Source organism: Momordica charantia (assembly GCF_013281855.1).
Source record: "Momordica charantia cultivar OHB3-1 chromosome 6 unlocalized genomic scaffold, Mcharantia_2.0 BLBB01000006.1, whole genome shotgun sequence".
Taxonomy (NCBI): domain Eukaryota; kingdom Viridiplantae; phylum Streptophyta; class Magnoliopsida; order Cucurbitales; family Cucurbitaceae; genus Momordica; species Momordica charantia.
Genome location: NW_028275164.1, coordinates 1,523,722 through 1,543,597, shown reverse-complemented (window position 1 = coordinate 1,543,597; position 19,876 = coordinate 1,523,722). Strand labels below are relative to the sequence as shown.

The 19,876-nt window shown below is 32.2% G+C and overlaps 2 protein-coding genes across 2 annotated transcripts; both read right to left on the bottom strand.

The window, feature by feature from the left end:
- Window positions 1–3,336: 3,336 nt before the first annotated feature.
- Window positions 3,337–4,582, bottom strand: LOC111007390 (myb-related protein 306). Its single transcript, XM_022279741.2, has 3 exons — window positions 4,364–4,582; window positions 4,121–4,250; window positions 3,337–4,046 (listed from the first exon to the last, which is right to left on the bottom strand). The coding sequence occupies exons 1-3, from the start codon at window positions 4,494–4,496 to the stop codon at window positions 3,503–3,505; spliced, it is 807 nt and encodes a 268-aa protein (XP_022135433.1). The 5' UTR covers window positions 4,497–4,582; the 3' UTR covers window positions 3,337–3,502.
- Window positions 4,583–10,243: 5,661 nt separating this feature from the next.
- Window positions 10,244–12,571, bottom strand: LOC111007389 (large ribosomal subunit protein eL34). The gene is made up of 4 exons (XM_022279740.2): window positions 12,410–12,571; window positions 12,120–12,199; window positions 10,608–10,717; window positions 10,244–10,509 (listed from the first exon to the last, which is right to left on the bottom strand). Exons 1-4 carry the CDS (start codon window positions 12,486–12,488, stop codon window positions 10,416–10,418), a joined length of 363 nt encoding a protein of 120 aa, XP_022135432.1. The 5' UTR covers window positions 12,489–12,571; the 3' UTR covers window positions 10,244–10,415.
- Between the last annotated feature and the right edge of the window lie 7,305 nt (window positions 12,572–19,876).

Genomic DNA, 19,876 nt, shown 5'->3' with positions numbered 1-19,876 from the left:
AATAATTTTTTACATATAGTAGATTTTTCTTAGTGGTCCGTGGTTTTTCTACGGAGTTTTCCACATTGTGTCTTCTTATTTTGCTGTTTTTTTTTAAAAAAATTCAGTTATTTTTCTACTTATTCATGGGTAGAAATAGGAGTTTTTTTTCCATCAAACTTAAGTAGTCAATTTGACATCTACTTCTTTCCTTGAGGTCAGAGATTAACATTCACACACCTTATATTTAATTGTACTAAAAAAAATTGAGTAATGTGTGGACTGGCTTTTGTAAAATAGTGAAGAAAATAAATAAACTCTTGATTCTTATTATTTATCGGTTAAAATACTATTCTAGTCTTTGTATTTTCAACTTTGGTTCATTTTGGCCTTTATACTTTCAAAATGTTCGTTTTGGTCTATGTACTATTAAAAAGTGACTATTTTCATCCATATTTTCAAACTTTTTACACATATTCTACCCCTAATATAAACTATTTAATATAAAATCATAGTTGCATTTCAATAAATATAATGAGTGTAGCGCCATGTTAAAATATTCTAATAGAAAAAATGAGATAAAAAATAAAATTAATAAACCAAAATGGTCACTCTTTAAAAATACAAGAACTAAAATAAGTCAAAATATTGAAAAATATAAGATTAAAATAAATTAAAACAAAAATACAGAGTCCAAAATAATATTTTAAGTTTATTTCTTACCCTCATTGTTTTGCAACAAAAAAAATTTGTTACACAATTATTTCATTTTTTTTCAAATCCTAACCCGATTAATAGTTCTTATTCTCTTGGTGCAGGCGCCTCTAATTTCCCCCATAATTATTTATTTATTTATTTATTTTGAGTAGATCCCCCATAATTTATTGACTTCGTGGGCAATGTCTTTTTTCTTGATTTAATTTTTTAACATCTTAAAAAACATAGTTTCTCAACTACTAGTTAAATTAACCATATTCAGATCGGCAACAACTTCAAATATTAAAACTTTAGACCGACCAACCAACCATTCAGTAATTTATCACATAATAAGTCTATATCAACTTAATTATAATATATAATCCTATCATAAAGATCTGATTCCCTTTATGTGTAACTTATAATTTTTAGACAGATGATTAATTCAGTCACCATTTTGTTAAAAACAATTAATTTTAGTCCTCATTTTCAGCTGAATGCTCTTGATAATATAAATGTTGGCTGCTTCAACAACTTACCCATCAATTGATTTTTGTCCAGTGTGTTTTTTTCTAAGCCTTCAGATTCTAGTCGTTTTCTTAATATAATACTTAATTAATTTCGTTGAGTATCTCAATTTGCCTTTTTGATTCTATTACATTATTGTTGGATTGAGTTTATTATTATTCCATTGTTCATAGGTAATTCACCAACAACAAAATCAACCGTCACCTTCTTCTTTCCATTTTCCCACCTTAGAAATTAAAGAAATAAATAGATCAAAGATATAATGAATTTTCCAACTCTCCCTCCTTTCATTAAATTTATTTAGCTCCCTTCATATTATAGTAACTGTTATACCAAAAAAATAGAGATCAGACTAAACAATCGAAACGAGGAAAGAGAGTCGAAGAATGAGCGGACCCAAAAAGAGATAGGAGGGTCGGGCCCAACGACATGGCCGGCCATAACCGGCCTGGAGTCAGCGTCGAGGGGTTCTCGGCCCAGTGGCCAAGAACCTCTCCAATGCACCTCGACCCCGTGCAAGCTCGGTCCGAGTCGACTTGGCCTCGACTCTTAATACAATATGAAGCTTACTTCGTTTAAGATTTCCTGAATGCATAAGGATTCAACTTACGTAAATTCTCAAGGGAATAGGATTCGACTATGTAAACCCTAAAGGATTAGTGTTCGATCTCTATAATTACGAGGGTAAGCTAAATCTTAGAGATATGCCTAAACAAATGGTACGAATTTGGCGAGATCCCAAGAGGTTGAATTCCAACATCAATAGTAACAAAAAAAGTCATATTTTATGTATTCATCAAGTCTCTTTCAATGGACTATCATCAATGTAAATAAAAATTAAATAACATACAAGGCTGTAATTCTTCTGGAAATGTACAATAATGTATGGATGATTATGCAGAAACACACCATGTGTACAGTTGTTTTCATTATATTATATTTTTATTTTTTTAATACAACATAAAATAATGGATTCGAACTCAAATTTTTTTAGTTGGAGATAGGTAGATAAGCAATTCGAGATTAAAATTGTATCCGCACAATAATTAATATCGTTAGGCGAACCGATGGACACTGAAAACATCACTAGCCTTTTCTTTTTTTTCCTCTTTTCGATATCTTTCTTCGGTATTGTGTTTTTCTTTAATATATAGTCCCCTATATATCAATTCATTGTAAATTGTCCCCCCTCACGCCCACTTTTGAAAGGAATTTTCTCCAAATTTTTTTTTCTTACTATTTATTCATCTATCGATTTAGGTAAGTTTAGTGTGGTCCATTTTATCCTTTTATAATCAAATTCCAAAATCTTTCCAGTCTAATTTACAAGGGTCGACCAAGTATATAATCTTTTTTAGACGGTACACATGCATGTTAGCACGTTAGAATATCATTACATTTAGATTAATCTTAATGTTTTTAATCATTCTAAATCATGTGACGTTTTTCAATTAAAAAATGAGTTCTTCATTTTTGTATTGTAGCAATAAGTTCTAAGCACCAAAATGTTGAAAATGACAACTAAAATAGATAGTTTTTTCCTTAATTTAATTATGTTATTCTTAACTCATGAAATATTAATAATAATGACTAGTATGTTTCATCCACAAACTTAAAATACTTGGTAGTCGTTGTGAAATCCATATTTTATGAAATATGATCCACTAATTCTTATAACAAAAAAGAAAAATCTTAAACTTTATATCTTCTGAATAAAACTTGATCCGACCACCGACTGAAAGACACATGATTAACACAACATAGTTAAAAGACACGACAACCCTTTTGTTTTCTTCATGTCGATTTGACCAAAGTAATTAATTCACGAAAGAAAGTGGCTACATTGGAATGACAAGAAGTGCAAACGAAATCGTATACATATTTTGATTAAGGAAATGGATTGATCCATAAGCACAATTATTTTCATTGTAATAATGCCTTTTGGATGGAAAAAAAAAACTTAACAGTAATTTTCCCATTTAGAATTGAATCTTTTTAACCTCAAAGAATGTAAAAGGTATTTAATCCATAATATATGATTGATCTCATTTCATAAAGTTTTAACCTGCTGTGGAAAAAGAAATATTTTTCTTGTTGAAACTAAATAAAAATTAAATGAGTTCATCGATCCAATTGAAACAAAACACTTATTGTAATTTAAATAGAAACAGATAGTTGATAATTGATATCATGATTTTGGTTCATTAATTTACACTTTCTGAATTCCACTAATTAATTAATTACTATCAAAAGCAAAAAGCAAACGACGATCAGTTTGGAAATGGGGATAAAAATAAAGCTAAACAATGGTTGATGGAGTATGATCAGCTTGTAAGGAGAAGTTGAGAAAATCTTGATGATGATTTTGAGGCGCGGCGGCGGCGGCGGCATCGTCGAACAGCCATTTCTCCAGCAAAGTGAGTGAATTTTCCTCCACCGACAAGTTACAATAATTATTCTGGGTTGTTGTTGTTGAGTTGATGTCGGGAGAATTGTTGTTGTTTTTGTTTCTGGTCCAGTTTTTGAGCAATCGGGCAATGTTTTCGGCACTTGATGCGTAGGATGATGAGTAAGAAAAAAGTTGTTGTTCATGATGGCCTAATTTAGGGTTATTATTGGATTGGTGGGTAACTTGATTTTGTTTGTCGATGAGTGATAGTGATAGAGCTTCCCTCAATTCTTGTTTGGCAGTTTGAATGTCGGTTTGAAGCCTTCTCTCCCACCGGCCCTTGCAGAAATTCCCATTTTGAAGGTTTTTTACCTTCTTTTTCAAGTGGGTGTTCCAGTAATTCTTTATATCGTTGTCCGTTCTCTGTGGCAGATACGAGGCTATGGCTGCCCATCTGTTCTTTTCACGTTTAATTAAGCATTATTTATTATAACGAAAAACTGAAGAAATTGAATGAAATTTATGTACCGGTTGCCTAAGAGGGCTTGGAGATGAATGATCATGTTGTCCTCATGATGAGTGAATTGGCCTCGTTTGATTCCGGGGCGTAGGTAATTGGTCCATCGCAATCTGCAACTCTTGCTACATCTAAGCAAACCTTATAATAAAGAATTTTAATTTGTGTTAATATATACTTTCCCATCACCATATATGATGATCGATCAGCTGGAAATGAAATGAAATTATAATCTGGCCGGGTATAGGTGGTACCTGTGTTGGAAGGAACTGATCTCCAATTTCCAGGGCCATTTTGTTGAATGTAAGAAACCAAGATGATGTCTTCCTCGGGAGTCCAAGGGCCTTTCTTCACCCCAATTTTCTCGCACCATGGTGGTCTCCCCATTCTCTCTGATCTCTGCGAATGAGTTTTCCAAGTTGGGTGTCGGCTTATGGATATCTTGCTCCTGCACTATGCAATAATAGTTTTGTATTGTTCCCATACTCTATATATAGACAATGATTGACACTATTTTTGCTGACTTGTACAAACTCCTCTCAATGGTATAAATTCAAAATTTTACCTTTCTTTATATATACTTAATTCTGAAGAGCACGTGTCCAAGGTATTTTCCGAGGTAAGATATGCACGCAGAGATCAAACACTTCGACATCCAAATTAGTAAAGAATTTGATATCTATGCTTGTTCTCAGAACGAGGAATCAAATAAGTGGTACTTCTACCTGTATGGACGGAAATGAGTCTCTGTGTTTATAGGGATAGGTTGGTAGGTCCTATGTCATCGGTCTGATAGGTTGTTCCATAAGTTTGTTACATGTTTACAAAGCTATTTTGTACTATACTTTGGTTGAGTTTAATAGGTTGGTCACTACACATTTTTGAGGTTTCGTTGAAAGGTTACATGATGTTTATGCAAGGATATGCACAACAGTGTATTTCAGATTGCAGCTCGAACTCGGCCTCCGGACCGATCTGAATACTTGGGCGGACCTGCACGAAAAGGTGAGCACTCCGGCGATCAAGTCAGTATAGGTCGAATTCCCAGTTTAGTTCGAGGTCAGAAATCATCGTACCTGATCGTGGAGTGAAGTCCTCTACTTATGGGTGGTAGTCCCACTAATCTCGCGACGGTTACACCCGGTAATCTCGGGACCGTCGGTTACACCCGGTAATCTCAGGACTGACGGTTACACCCGATAATCACGCCGCTGACAGTAGCTCACATCGGCCCCCACCGAGCTTCCCAGTAGGTTGGACCTCGGCCAAGTTCACCTCGGCCCTCATACTTAGTATCTGTCAATGCTAGTAGTGGTGATCTCGGCGGTCCGAGCTGGGGTATGACTCATGGGTCACCCTGGAGCACCAATGGCTGTCCTCCACGTGTCCAGAGTATTCTTTCCCCCAAACACATGAGGATGATCGTTTCTAATTATTTCTCAATATGGTAGATCGATAATAACATACTTTGCAGCTTCATAATAATTGGTAGATAAAAATTGAAAAAATTAAAATAATCAAAAGCAGTCAAAATGGGCTGGAATTGATGGTGATTTTGAACGTGTTGTTATGATGACATGTCTTGAATGTGGATATGGGTGTGGGTATAACGGTATGGGGAAGATATAAGATACCGAGTGAAACCAAGCTGTTTCACTGTTGTTTTTTTCTTTTTAATTAATTTATTTATTTTCCTTTAATAAAGCCAAAGCGAGCGTGTGAATCTATGCTATCAAAATGTCAACTGTCCTTGTCGGCTTAGCTTAGGTTGTTTCTCTGCAACTTCGGGTTTTTTTTTTCTTTCTTTTTTTATATTTTTTTCCTATAAGCTTGACGACATGTCGCAGCACATGTACCATGCCCTTTTAGATTTAGTGAAGTTGTCAAAACTAAAAAAACAATTGCGCGATAAGATTTTGATCGTTTTCGTTTTCACATAGAAATTATTTTTTTAGAAAAAACTTATAATTACATTCATGAAACGACTATATGAAAGTATAAGGATTTGTCCTTTTATCATAGTAACCAAGAATTTATGAAAATTCTTGATAAAATTTGGAAGAAAGTTAGGTTGGATGTGTTATTTTCCCTAAAAAAAAAAAAAGAAAGTTGATCGTAGCTTTTATAAAATATAACTTTAATTACCACTAATGAATTCACGCCTATTACATTTTTTTTATCAAATTTGACATTTGAATTTGGAAGTTGCTCAAATTATATAATTTATGTAGGGAAGAATCACACCAAAGTTTCTCTAAAGAGGTTTGAATTTTAACTCCACCAGTTTTTTAGTTAAAAAAGAAGATTTTTGAACCAAAATAATAGGTATAGAATTCATATTTTCAATTAATTAATATACATGAAGTAAACTCTATATGTATCATGTCTTTTACCATTTTAACTACTATGAATAAAAAAGACTGAAAAAATTTCAAAAATCTCAACAAAGGATTTCTCGAGAAAACAGCATAAACCAAGACAAATAAACAACATTCATTTTTTTTTTCTTTGAAGAAATTCATTTATCAATTTTAGTTTCAATTTTTAAAGATAGAATACTCAAATAAGTTACCATAGTATTTGGTGGTAATTACATATTTTTAGTAATTTGGTGGCAATAAATTAGAATATATATATAAAAGTAAAATTTATACTACACGTTCTAATTTATCAACTTAACGTTTCAAATTTAGATTTAACATTGAAATATGAATTTTTGTGTTAAATTTTTTTAGAGATATATATTTCTGTTCAGTTTCAACTTTCAATTAACATTAGATATTCTTGTATGAATTTGGCATCATCTTCATACACGTGGCTACATATGATTCCATCGTACTACACTGTGTTTATGAGGTGACAGGTGGCTGCATGTGATTGGGTAAAACAGTGGGGGCCGCCCGCAATTGAATGTCAGAAAATGATACTGCATAGACTAGTTTCCCTTCATTGAAAGCGACATATCGGATTCCTACGTGGGACGTGGCCGACTCAAAATCTCTCATGTCGTATATACTTTTGACGACATTACAAAACCTCCGACCCATACTTTTCAAAAATCATATTTCATTTCGATAAGTTTAAAGAAAAATACTTCATTTCTCGGCCGTTCGGATAAAGTCTTTACCATCCTTAAATATTTGATAATTAAGAGAAAAATATAAATTTTTTATAAAAATCAATGAATTGTCAATTTTTCAATGGCAGTAAGAACAAGATTTGATCCTCACCGTTAAAGAATCAAATATTTTCTAAATTTAAATATTTGAATTTTCAATCTACATATTATCATTAAACGAAAAAGAAATATATCCAAACGACATTCTTACGGGGTGATCATATAATTTTTTATTTCTAAGATCAAATATAATAGATACATATATCTAAAATCAATTATATATACTTTGATATAAATTGAATAAAATTCAAATGTATATTATAGAAGATAAATAACTTGCGCAAAGTAAAAAAATAATATATATATATATATATATCAGAATCATAGCAATAAACATATGTTACATAACAAAATAAATATTTATTAGTTATAATGACTCAAATGGAGTGCTAATATGATATGATTGATGTGAATAATGTGAGGTGAATGGATTTGTGGGCATTAACTAGTAGTGGGCTGCGCCATGTTGTTTATGATAAGGTCAAATATTAAATATATTATGATAAAGCTATATACATTTATTTATTTATCTATTTATATTATATGTAGCACTTGCAATTTGGCATGGGCCAAGCCAGTATAACTCACTTCACCATCCAAAATCAAGGGTTTTTTCTTTTTTGTATTTATTATTGAGCGGAGAAAGTTGATGGTTCCCACGAATTATTCATTTAAAAAAAAAAACCAAAATCAAAGACTTTTCATTCGGTTTCTACAACACTAATTAATTAATTGGACATACAACAAATTTAAGGTCCAAATTAAAACCAAACGGTCCTTAAAATTGTTTATTAATTGTAATAATATATCAATCTTGATTCTATGAGCAAGTATTTAATGAAATGCTCTTTCTTATTTTCCTTAAGTTTTATTCTCCAAATTAACACAATATACTCTAAGTTGTCAATTTAGAATTTTCGGATTTTGGTGATGATTTATCAGTTGGGTAATTAGTATAAAATCATAAAATTTTTAGCGTTCATAAACTCGTGCAGGTTGTTTCTACCACCTCAAGTCACTTAATTATTCTTATGTGTTACTCCCTATATGGACAAATAAGGAGGAATTTTTAGAAAATATAGAAAAAATATAGTCGAGAGTTTTAAGCTTTCAAGTGATTTAACGTTACAAAAAAGAGAAAATTGTGTAACTGGTAAATATACAAAACCGAAAATGATGTATTTAAACATAAATTTATTGATCTTGGATTAAAAACTAATGTTGGATTTTGTTCATGTCAGGTATCGTAGAATGTTTAAAATAACAAAGTTTGAACAAATAGGTCGAATTTTTGTAATAGTAATAATAAACTAAACTAGTTTAGTTCTAAAAGTAGACAATATATTATTAGTCTAACATTATCTATTTTTTAACCTATTCGAGTAAATCAAAGTTGTTATCTAAGATTGTAGTTATAATATTTTTGGATTTGTACCTTTCTTGAAATACTTCCAATTTGGAGTTCTTCATGGAAACTTTAAATAAATTGGGATTTGTGAGTTACATGTACGAAATCAAAATCAAAATGACATATAACATCAAAGCCAGAAAGATATACTTCATTTCATGCCCCCCTTTTCTTTTTTTCCTTCTTCAATAAAGGGTAAAAAATTCAAAACTTCAACCTTGATAAAGAGGTTAGTAAAATGCCTGGTCAATTGCTCAATATCGACCCCACTCCATTACTAATTATGAATTTTTTTTTACACCTCAATTAATCAAATTAATTATTTTAATGAATGTACTATTTATCCGTCAAAAGAAAAAAATGAATAGACTAGTTACACTTGGAGTAGTATGTGCCGATAGAAATTCAAACTCATGACAATTTGTTAGAGAATATATGCATGCAATTGAGATAGGTTTATATTTTTAATTTTAAACACTTGTGATTGTAATACATGGAGTATTCATTCAATTAAGATTGGAACTGATTTTAATCAAATTAAATACAAACTCTGCCGTAAGATTGAAAACTTCAACTTAGAAGAGATTGAGTAGACATGGTGTCATGTTTATGGACTAAGACAGCAAACTACAAACATGTTTTACCTATAATCACTAAAAGTCAAATTTGTTATGTTTTGTTGTGTTATTAAATAGTTTTAATTTAGATTGTTTTTAATCCATGTAAATTGCAATAGTTAGAATCAAAATAGTAGAAAGGAACCAACATTTTTTTGTAAGTTTTATCTAATAGCTCAAGGTTCAAACATGAAAATGAGCACCACATTTTTGCCACCATAAATGAGTACAACTTCAATGAAGAAACAGGAAAGAAAGATTTTAGAAGTTGTCAATGGACTTTATTTTGGAACTGGATTAAATAAACTTATTATTTTCACCCTATAAATATTAAATAATGAACATGAAAAACCATACAATAAAAAATGAAGTTCAAATGCCAACAGACACACAATGGTTAAGCTTAACATTTAAATCATCGAAAATCTCTTGTAAAGTTGAAAGCTAGAATACAAAATTAAAAAAATTTAAATAAATAGTCTCAGTATAACCCAACTAGGTTAGACATATATGCAAAACGAACATAACTCAACGATAATTGATATACATCTTCAACTAAAAAAGTGAATTCAATCCCCTCACACTTGGTACTCAAAAACAAAGATATCATAAATTCAAATTTTCATCTTATACTAAAAAAGGACTCAAACAAATCATATGGTTTTATCAAACCCGCTACTAATTACTAAAATTATTATTTTGAAAAGTAACAAGGAACGAAAGTATTATCCAACACATTTCTATTTATCACAAAAAAGAACGATTATATTATCACTTTTCATTGTAGGGGAAAAAAAAAGAATTAAAAACAAAAAAATCGTGATAAAAACACTAAAAAACTGGAAATTAAACCTAAGCCATAATAACCCTAAATTTAGAGTACATGCAAGACCGCTGGGAGAATTTGGATGATGAAATGCCATTAAGAAACTAATAAAAAAATTGCAAATATTCCATAGAGGTATCCCATGTCAATTAAGGGTGAAATTCGGGGACTAAAATCTCATTCCTTCCAAACCAAACTTTAAATAATAATCGCTAAAATTCAGCATCAAGTCACAAAGTCAAAATTTCTTCCATTCTCTAAAAATAACAAACACAATTTAGCTTTTTGATGCCAACTTCTCCTTCGCCTTCTGGATCTTCAATACCTTCTTCACAATCTTTTGCTCTTCAACCAGAAAGGCCCGAATGATTCTGTACCCCATGAAGGAAGGATTAAGGAAATACCTTGTGATGAATACACAACGAACAGATGAATATTGAGTAATGAGAAAAGATAATGGGAAGCTAACCTCTCTCTAACAGCACCTCCAGATAATACGCCACCATATGCACGATTTACAGTCCTTCGGTTCCTGGGTAGTCTAGACCTCTTATATTCAGCTGGCCTCAAGTGAGGAATCTGTAGAGGTAACAAATTTACATGGTTTAACACTTAAGCAACATGGTCATATAGATTCATGGTTTATCACCAGCCCTCTTAATAAACACTTGAATTCAAAAGTCTATCATGGAATTCAAAAGAAGGTCAATGGCCTTGAAGAATTACACCAAAACGTAGGTAGACAAACATACATGGATACATATGAATACATAAATGCATCAACGATATGATGCGATGTGTCTACTAGTGTACAAAGAATGTATGTAATGATGCACAAATGAATACGCAGGAATCTATCTGTGTAAAAAGAATGCAAGTAGTGAAGTTAAAGACAAACATGCTCATGTGTGGAAACTGCTAAGGAAATGAAATCATTCTTTTCACAAAGACATTCATAGAAAGCCATACATACAAATTTTGCTAAGGAGACAAACAACCAGAAAACAAGAATCTAGAGCTTTAAAACTGATTATAGCATGCAAGCTGAACAGAATGGTATTTGATGTTACTATCTTAACATTTAAAGCAAAATAATATGTTTTGCAGCGTGCAGGATCACAAGGATGCAGTTGTCTTTGCCATCTCTCATGACTAAACAAGTCCATAACCGAGGGCTCCTATAACTGCATATGCATTCAAGATTCTAATATCGGCCAGAAAACTGACTTAATTTTGTAGCTTAAATGAGTTTTCACACCATTTAAAGATGAAGTAATACTATCAGACTAGAAACTATGGAAATGTATATATGAATTATAGATAGTTTTTGGTCAGTAGTTGATTATGTTAGATAACAACGTAACGATTACTTGGGAGACTGGGAAACAACAGAATCCAATTGATCAGTCCATCAAAAAATGTCAACATTAAATTTAACTTGCATTCTAATAATGTCAGCAGGAATTAGCCGGAGTGTGACTTTTCCAAATGAGAAGATCAGAAATCAGTCAATGTCAACGTAGTTATTCCGAAGGAAGAGAGGAAAAAGAAAAGTACTGGGCTCTCTATAATATCCAGTAACTGCTAGAGTAACAATCACAATGAACCAAAAGTTCCAAACATGTACAAATTTGAATACTGATGATGGACCAAAAAGGAGCACCCAACTAAAGGAAGTTATCTGCAACATTTATTTTTTCCCTTCCCTCGTCTCCAAGGTAAGCTCGAAAGAGCACACGAAAGAAAGAAAAAGAGGTAATTTACTACAAGTGCTACATTTAGCAATTAGCATTGATCCATACACTAACGGCAAACACGTACGTGATAAAGATAATATAACCATCATAAATCAGCAGTTGGAGTGCGAGGCTAAGAGAGCTACAACAAGCATCAACAACTCAAAATATCCAAACTCGACAGGGGAAAAGACTAAAAATAGTAAAGAAGAAAAAAGAGCAGGGAACTGAGATCAAAGACATACCCCTTGAATTCTTTTGCCGGTGACCGGACATTTTGGTCCACTTGCCCTCTTCTTGGTAGTCTGGTACACAAGCTTCCCGCCTTTAAACAGAAGGGAAGAAGATGAAAGGAAGAATAAATACAGAACAGAAGAAAACCAACGAAAAGATATCATTTGACATTGAAGCTCCAAGAAAAGGTCATCGCCAATATCAAATGTAGAAGGAATGTATGACGGGACGGATCAAAATCAAGCAGTTATGTAATTCCAGCAATAAACAGACACAGAATCGAGCGGAACGAGAGAGTTACCAGGCGTTTTGACGACGCGGTGCTGGTTAGACTTGGTGGCATAGCTATGGCGCTTGCGATAAGTTAGTCGCTGAACCATGTTGGACGATTCTCCTCTCTTTCTGGCTCTTCGTGCCCTTCCTGGTGGACGAGGCTGCAGCAGAGAAGTTTACTGATCCCGGGAGGAGAAGATAAAAACACCAAGACGACCCCGATGCCCTAGATCTGACGGCTATTATGCGTCCTTCTCGACGATTGAGATTTAATCCCGTTCTTTTTCTAAATTCAGTTTTTCTTTTGCTTTTTTGATGGGCTCAGATGTTAAGGTTTTATTTGGGCTGGGCCGATGACGGCCCACGGTCAAAAGGAATATATTTGGGTTATTTTCGTAAATACCCATTTATGCTGGTTCTTTCTCGAAACACATTTCCCCTTCATAATCCAACACGCAAACATTTATGCCATCGTTTTTTTTTTCTTTCTTTTTTTTTTTGGTGTTAGGTCTTTCAAGAACGTTCCCACACAGAATCAACCAAGAAAAGTATAGTATGTAGTTGTACTTTTCATTTTTCTAATATTGTATTGTAAGTGAAAATCTTAGATTAGAATCCATGATCCATACTATGGAGAGAAATATTAATATCTTCTTACCTGAGGTAGGTCGTAAATAAACCTTTTGAATTGAATCTCAAGTAGTTTACTAGTGGAGCTATGCCGTGTGGTTTACACTGGTGAGTCCGTCCTTATAATCGAAGACTCGTTGCATAAACTGAACAACACTGTAACCAGCGCAGGACTTGAACACAATACTCATGATAAGTGCTACCATAAAGCCTCGTATCCTTGCGACTACCATGTCTACTCTAATGAACATAAAAATTTAATATCACTATAACTAAAGACAGATTTCTCATTTAACTTAACATTTTCTCCCAAGGAATTAGTTAACTCATATTTGAGAGGGTGGCAAGATAGAGGGGTTTTCTCATACATGCCCACTACTAACCACGTGGATATTAGATAATAAGTAATAACCATTTAGATGTAGATTTACGTTTACACATTAATTACTCTCTAGTTATTTAGTATAACACAAATAGTTAATGCGTATATATTCGACCAAACAAAGTATGCGATTGAAATACAGTATAAAGTATGAGGCCACGTTGTTGAAGTTCAAACTTGGGTCCCTTAGGTGGTGAGATGACGTTGGATTTCAGAGGACAATATTATATCGTTGAGACGAGAGGGGATGGGGAAGGTGACCCGTAAAAGGAGCAGCCTTTGAAGAGGGACCCCAATCAAGATTTTTGATCATTCATTCGAATAAACAAACTCATTCAAATGTTGCAGAAAGAAAACTCGCATTTTGATATATTCCTTCGTCTTTACCTGCTGCTCCCCACTCCCCCACACATTTAATTTGGACACATCACTCACTCACCAGTCTTCCAAACAAATTTTAATTTTTAATCTCATTCCTTTTCTCACACATCATCTAATTTATTCATTTATTTCTGCGTTGGGATCTGCTTCTGCTTCATGGGTAATTCTGATTATCCTTCAAACACACACTCGGGTAAAGAGCATAAAAAAGCAGGCTTTGTCATTCTTCTTTTCTTTTACTGAAAAAACAACAGAGATATGGGCTCCAAAAGTCACCTTTCTTTCTTTCTTTCCTTTTTTTTAACAACCCTAAAGAAAGCGAAAAAAGAAAGCGAAATCTTTGAACGAACATAGCACCCACCATTTTTTATGGATTAAATAGAAAGAAAAGTTGAATCCCAGATAAGATGGTGAGAATCTATGAGTCCCCTTTGTGCTGGAATTCTCTGGAATCATCATTTCTTTAATCCCCAAGTTTAATTGGGAGCTGATTAAATTATTGTTAAGTAAAAATCGAAATCCAACATGAGAAGTACTCTCACTAGTCACTAGCGGTATAAAAATCCAAACTTTTCAAAGAGATTAGATTAGGTGTTGTTTCATTGTTGTATCCTGCTGCTTACTTGGTGTAATTCCATTGGTTGACTCAACTATGCCTTGTTTGGATAAGATTTTTCTTTTTATTTTTCTTGCTGTGGAGAATTTGCTCCAACTTGCACGACATGCAAAAAATAAAGGGGAAAAAAAAGTCAGTGATACTGACTTTTCCCCATTGGTAACAGTGAAAGATACATCTCAGAATTGCAACCACTTTCTGGCTCACAAAAATGGTATAATTGGACAAAATTAGGGAGACGGTGACAGACTGTGCTGTATTTTTATTTATTATTTCCTTTGTTTATTTATGTTTTGCAATATGCAATTGCAAAATCACATCCAAACAGATTGGAATGTACTTCCAAATTAATGGATAAATGGGCTTAGTTTAGTTCTGTGACAAAAAATATATAATATTCATTCAAATATTAGTCATTTCATCATGATTTCTGATTTTAGTTAATCGGACTGTTTCCAAAATTTCCATATCTTTGATGGATCCATTTATAATTTATGAGTTCACATTTATTATTTACCTCATTTTTCAATATTATATACATAAATCAAGGAACCAAACAAAAAATCGAACCAATTGTTGGAAAGTGAGAAAATAAAAATTTTCGGTTTGCGAGTTATAAAATTAAAATAAAGTGAATCAAACGTTTTAAGTTTATTATAGAAATAATATAACTTTAATTTAACATGATTATGATGTTGAGATGGGAACTTTATTGTTGTTGAGAGTTGAGATATTTATTGCAAGGGAAAAAAGAGATAAAAAAAATACCTTGTTGGAAAGAGAGGAAAAAGGCTTACCTTTATTTGATTAGAAAATACGTAGGAAATTTGAATGTTTAATTGAATTTTGGACATTTCAAAAATTGAACACAATAAGAATAAGGTTGAGAAAAACCAAATTAAAACCGATTCGAACCCATTCGATTCAATCAGATTAAAATCAATTTTCAACAATACACTACAAGAATTTCAAGATTTGACGACGGAGAAATTCGTCGCTAAAGGTTAGAGAATCGTCGCCAAAAGGTTTATTTTGACAACGAAAAAAGTCGTTGCCTTGATTGATTTGCATATATAATAAAGACAATCAAACAAAGGGCAGAACGAGGAAGGAATAATGATAGTAAAAAATTACAAATAAAATTTAGGGTCATAGTAAATAGCCAAAGTGAGCCTCAAAGACATATATCTCAACTATAAGTTCGATCATCATCCGACATGTTGTACTAAAAAACGGATCAAGAATAATAAAATAAATAGTTAATTGCAAATATAATAAAGAAATAAAAATAAACAAGTAACTCTCGCCAAAAAAAAAGTCAATTATACCCTAAAATGGGCAATTTTCTAAAAATGAGAAAAATGACTTTCACATTCAAGTAGAGAGGAGGGGCGTAGCAAAGCAATAAAACGACACCACACTTGAATGAGAGGAATTATGAGATCATGCGAACATAGTTAGAATTACTTAAAAAAATTGAAAGTAATAAACGCATTTACTTCGAGAAAATGAGAATCAGAATTTTCATGCTTGTTGATGTGTTTACCAAATTGCAAGAATGTAATCAACTAATGGGATCCACCACTCCTCCAATAATCTCATTCATCTTTTACAACCTAACTATATCAATTTCATTCACATTTGTGGGCCCCACACCCTTCATAGTTATTATTTTACAAATTTTATCATTTCTCTCCCCCCTATTAATGCAACTCATTACGTTTTAATTTATCATTTATCATTTTTTATTTATTTATACTACTACTAATTTTTCTTCTAATAAAAATGATGTGATTTTATCACAAAATATTTCAAATTTCTATTTACTTTTTAATTAGTTATTTTTACTTTGTTATTATTAATTAATATCAACATATCTTAAAATAGAAAATCTCTTAAAAAAGAGAGAGAATTTCTAAACAATAAAGTTCAATAGTTTTTTATATTCAGTTAAAAAAATAGTATTTTATATTAAATAATAATTATTCTAATAAAAAAATATTTTAGTTAATGTATTTTTATTTTTATTACTTATTATTTTATTATTAAATAATTTGTTATAATACAAAATATTGACAGTTAATAAAATAGTAATAAAATAAAATAAAAATTACTATCATTTTAACTAAAAAAGATCCGCACATATTTATAATTAGTTAGAAATAAGAAATGGTATAGTAAATGTTATATATGACCATAAAAAAATGTTATGCATCTGATTCCATTCTGAATCTAGATAGTTTTAGTAAACAGCATAAAAAAAAATTAATTTCTGATTCCGATTCCATAAAATTTATAGTAAACAGAAATAACAATCTCATTGTAATTGATTTCTTTACCATTGATTTTCATTATGATTCCATGTCATTCCAATTGCGTGTAAGTAAATAAGTCCTAACTACCTCTACCGACAAAGTACATATTTCTTTTTGATGGCTAACTCAAAAGTTATGTCTGTTTGGCTTTGGAGTAATCTTCGGTCGGGTGACTTCCTATGAGATTTTCCTAGGAACATGTGAGTGTCGATAAAACATCCTTAGATGACTCGTCAAAAAAGCATTGCAACCAGGTTGCAAGGAAATGTCAGAACAGTTTTTTCTTTTTTCTTTTTTCTTTTTTTAAATTTTTAGAAATATCTATTGACATTGACATTTTTTCTGCACTTCCATAAAACTAAGACCTCGACATTTCCTTCGATATCAAAAATTTAAGACCTCGTTGATAACCATTTATTGTTTCTTATTCTCTAAAATTTTAAATTAAAAAAAACCAAAGTCATGTATAGAAAATTTAATATTTTAAATTAAATACTAAAACATTCAATTTTATATTTATTTTTTAATATTTATATACATTTAATAAATAAAAAATGATAAAATAAATTTTTTTATTTATATTTAAAATAGTAACAAGAAACCAGAAACAAAATTATAAAATTTATACACAATTTTTCAAAATTGAGAAGTGGTAATCAATAATCCTTATCAAATGCTTGTATTTCTAGAAAAGTTGAAAATGAGAAGAGAAGAAAAACAGAAATGCTATAAAATACTTCTCTAAAAAATAAAATTATTAGGTGGTGGGGCCTACAAATTTTGTAAAAACCCTAAATAGTAACAATTAACTTTCTTGGTTCTTGAAAGTTTGAAAGTTGCGTACTTAAACGCAGAATGAATCAGAGAGATGATGTAGATTAATGATTGGAATAGGTTTGGATGTGTAGTGGAAATGAGCCATACAAAATTAGGCGACCAAAGCGTACGTGTTTGGGAAAGCAAGGAAAAAAGTTGAAAAAAGAAATGGGTTTTTGTACAGAAACTTGAGGTGGTGGTGGTGGTGGTGTGGTAATTAATTACTTTACTAGGAATAATTAATTAGATACAAATATAAACAAGAATTTAATTTAGGAAAGATATTTGATATTTGAATGTAGAAATATTATATTATAATGTGTTGTCATGTCAAGGTCAAGACACTAAATTCTGTGTTTGGAGGCAAAGATTCCAACTGTCTCAAATAATAACGTGTTGCTGTGGTAGTAAGAGTCCACATCCCACCCAGCAATGCCATTGGAATCAACTGCAAGCACAGCTATCACCCTTTCCACCCTCTTACATTATCCACACACCCCAAAATCCCCCTCTCGGGACCACACCCTCGTCTCAAATCTCAAACCCCCCAACACCGATCAGAATTATGGTAAAGTCGGGAGGGAGGGAAGGGGGTACAATGGGATTTATTGGACTGGTTGATGTGGGTTTGAGTTGACTTGGACACACTGCGTGGGCAATGGCATCACAAGCAAAGTTTTAGGCACTGTTGTTGGTTTTCATGTCAGAAAGAAGGGCTTACACTTTACTGTGAAGCCAGAAATGGTGGCCTTTATTTTGGCCGTATCCTCCTCTCAATTTTACCTTACTTGATTAATTACCTCTGCCCAAGTACAGTTTTTCGACTCAATTAAAAAGAAAAGGCAAAGGAAATATATATATATATATATGTTGGTTATGTTATGTAATAGGGGTGCATGGGCATGCAGTGGCAGTGGATCCAATTTCCAGACCACCACTAGAAACTGAAACTGGGATTTCTCCTTTCAAGTTTGGGGGCAGATAATAAGTAGGATCTTAGCCAAATTAGAGGGTAAGCTGTCTCCTTCAATGCCATACATAAGTGGCAAGCGCATGTGGTCTCAGAAAAGGCAGCATTCTCTCTTATTTCTGGTCCACATTTCCTTCCCCTCAATAGGACCCATTTTTCTTTTTCTTATAATTTTCATCATACACAGTACACTGCCACCCATTAGATGCACCCACATGCTTGAATAGACTCCATGTTTTTTATATCAGACCCTAATAAAAACTTCCCCTTCCCTTTCCCTTCAAATATGCATAAATTATTTTACTTTTTGAGAGGTACATTTTTATTATTAACATATATGTACACACACCCTCCCCAAGTAGGCTTGCCAATTTTAATTTCTCTGGCTGAATTATATGCATTCTGTTGTTGGTTTTGCCATATGAAGGTATATATTTGGACTAATTGGTGAGGGAAGAGAGTGGAAAGAAGGCCATGTTGTGGTGCCCATCAAAAGGGTCCTTCAATGTTGGCAATTCACTAACATATAAACTAGATCATTTATTAGTGTTTTTACCATGGCATCCATTTTTATTTAAACAACAAAACAACAAATTTACTGTCGGTTTTGCCTCTCTCTGCAAATTGGATTGTGTTTATCATTTTAATTAACTATTGCATAAGAAGGACACTTTATATGTTGTTTTTCAATGCTTTCACTTTTAAAATCAATAATCATGCATGGTCATATTTGCGATTCTTTTTTCTTTTATTTTATTGTGTTAATGATTCAAAAATTTTCAATCCCCATAACTTAGAATTGAGCCCAAAATTAATTACCACTTTCTTATGGTCAAAAGAAACTGCTATATAATTTCTGATTCTGACTTAGATTAGATAGTATCATTATCACGAAGTACTTCCTCTTGATCAGAAAATGAGTCATTAATTTAATGGCCTTAACACGAATCAGGTAAATTTGAGATTACCCCACTTGAGATATACTGTACAGGTTGAATATATAATGCATCAAGATTTAAAAAAGGAAACCTGTGGTAAGTAAATTAGTAGTTAAAGAAAGATGTAAATATATTCACTATTACCACAGCTGCGCTTCAAATGATTTCAGCAGCAGCAGCAGCAGCATTTGGTTGGTGTTTTTAAAAGCCCAAGATTTGAAGTCTGGTGTACTGGATTTGCAATTATATGTAAGGAAAAAAAAAACCCTAAAGCAGTTGCTACTTCTTTCTGTGAGAGAGAGAGAAGAAAAAGGGGAAAAAATGATAGTGGGGGTAACCCACAAATTGGTGTATTAAGGGACACCAAATTCCCCTGAAGGCTCAACATATGATTTTGTCCCTTTTGCATTCCCCTCTTCTGGGTGTTGTAAAAACAGTGAATTTGTA

Bases quoted from the DNA above. Each gene is read 5' to 3' on its own strand.
- LOC111007390 (XM_022279741.2), bottom strand. From the start codon at position 4,496: ATGGGGAGACCACCATGGTGCGAGAAAATTGGGGTGAAGAAAGGCCCT. The intron at 4,251-4,363 runs GTACCACCTATA...CTTTATTATAAG, and splicing joins ATCAGTTCCTTCCAACACAG to GTTTGCTTAGATGTAGCAAG. The intron at 4,047-4,120 runs GTACATAAATTT...TGAAAAGAACAG, and splicing joins CAAGCCCTCTTAGGCAACCG to ATGGGCAGCCATAGCCTCGT.
- LOC111007389 (XM_022279740.2), bottom strand. From the start codon at position 12,488: ATGGTTCAGCGACTAACTTATCGCAAGCGCCATAGCTATGCCACCAAG. The intron at 10,718-12,119 runs GTATGTCTTTGA...TTACCTCTACAG, and splicing joins CCGGCAAAAGAATTCAAGGG to ATTCCTCACTTGAGGCCAGC. The intron at 10,510-10,607 runs GTTAGCTTCCCA...CATGGGGTACAG, and splicing joins GGAGGTGCTGTTAGAGAGAG to AATCATTCGGGCCTTTCTGG.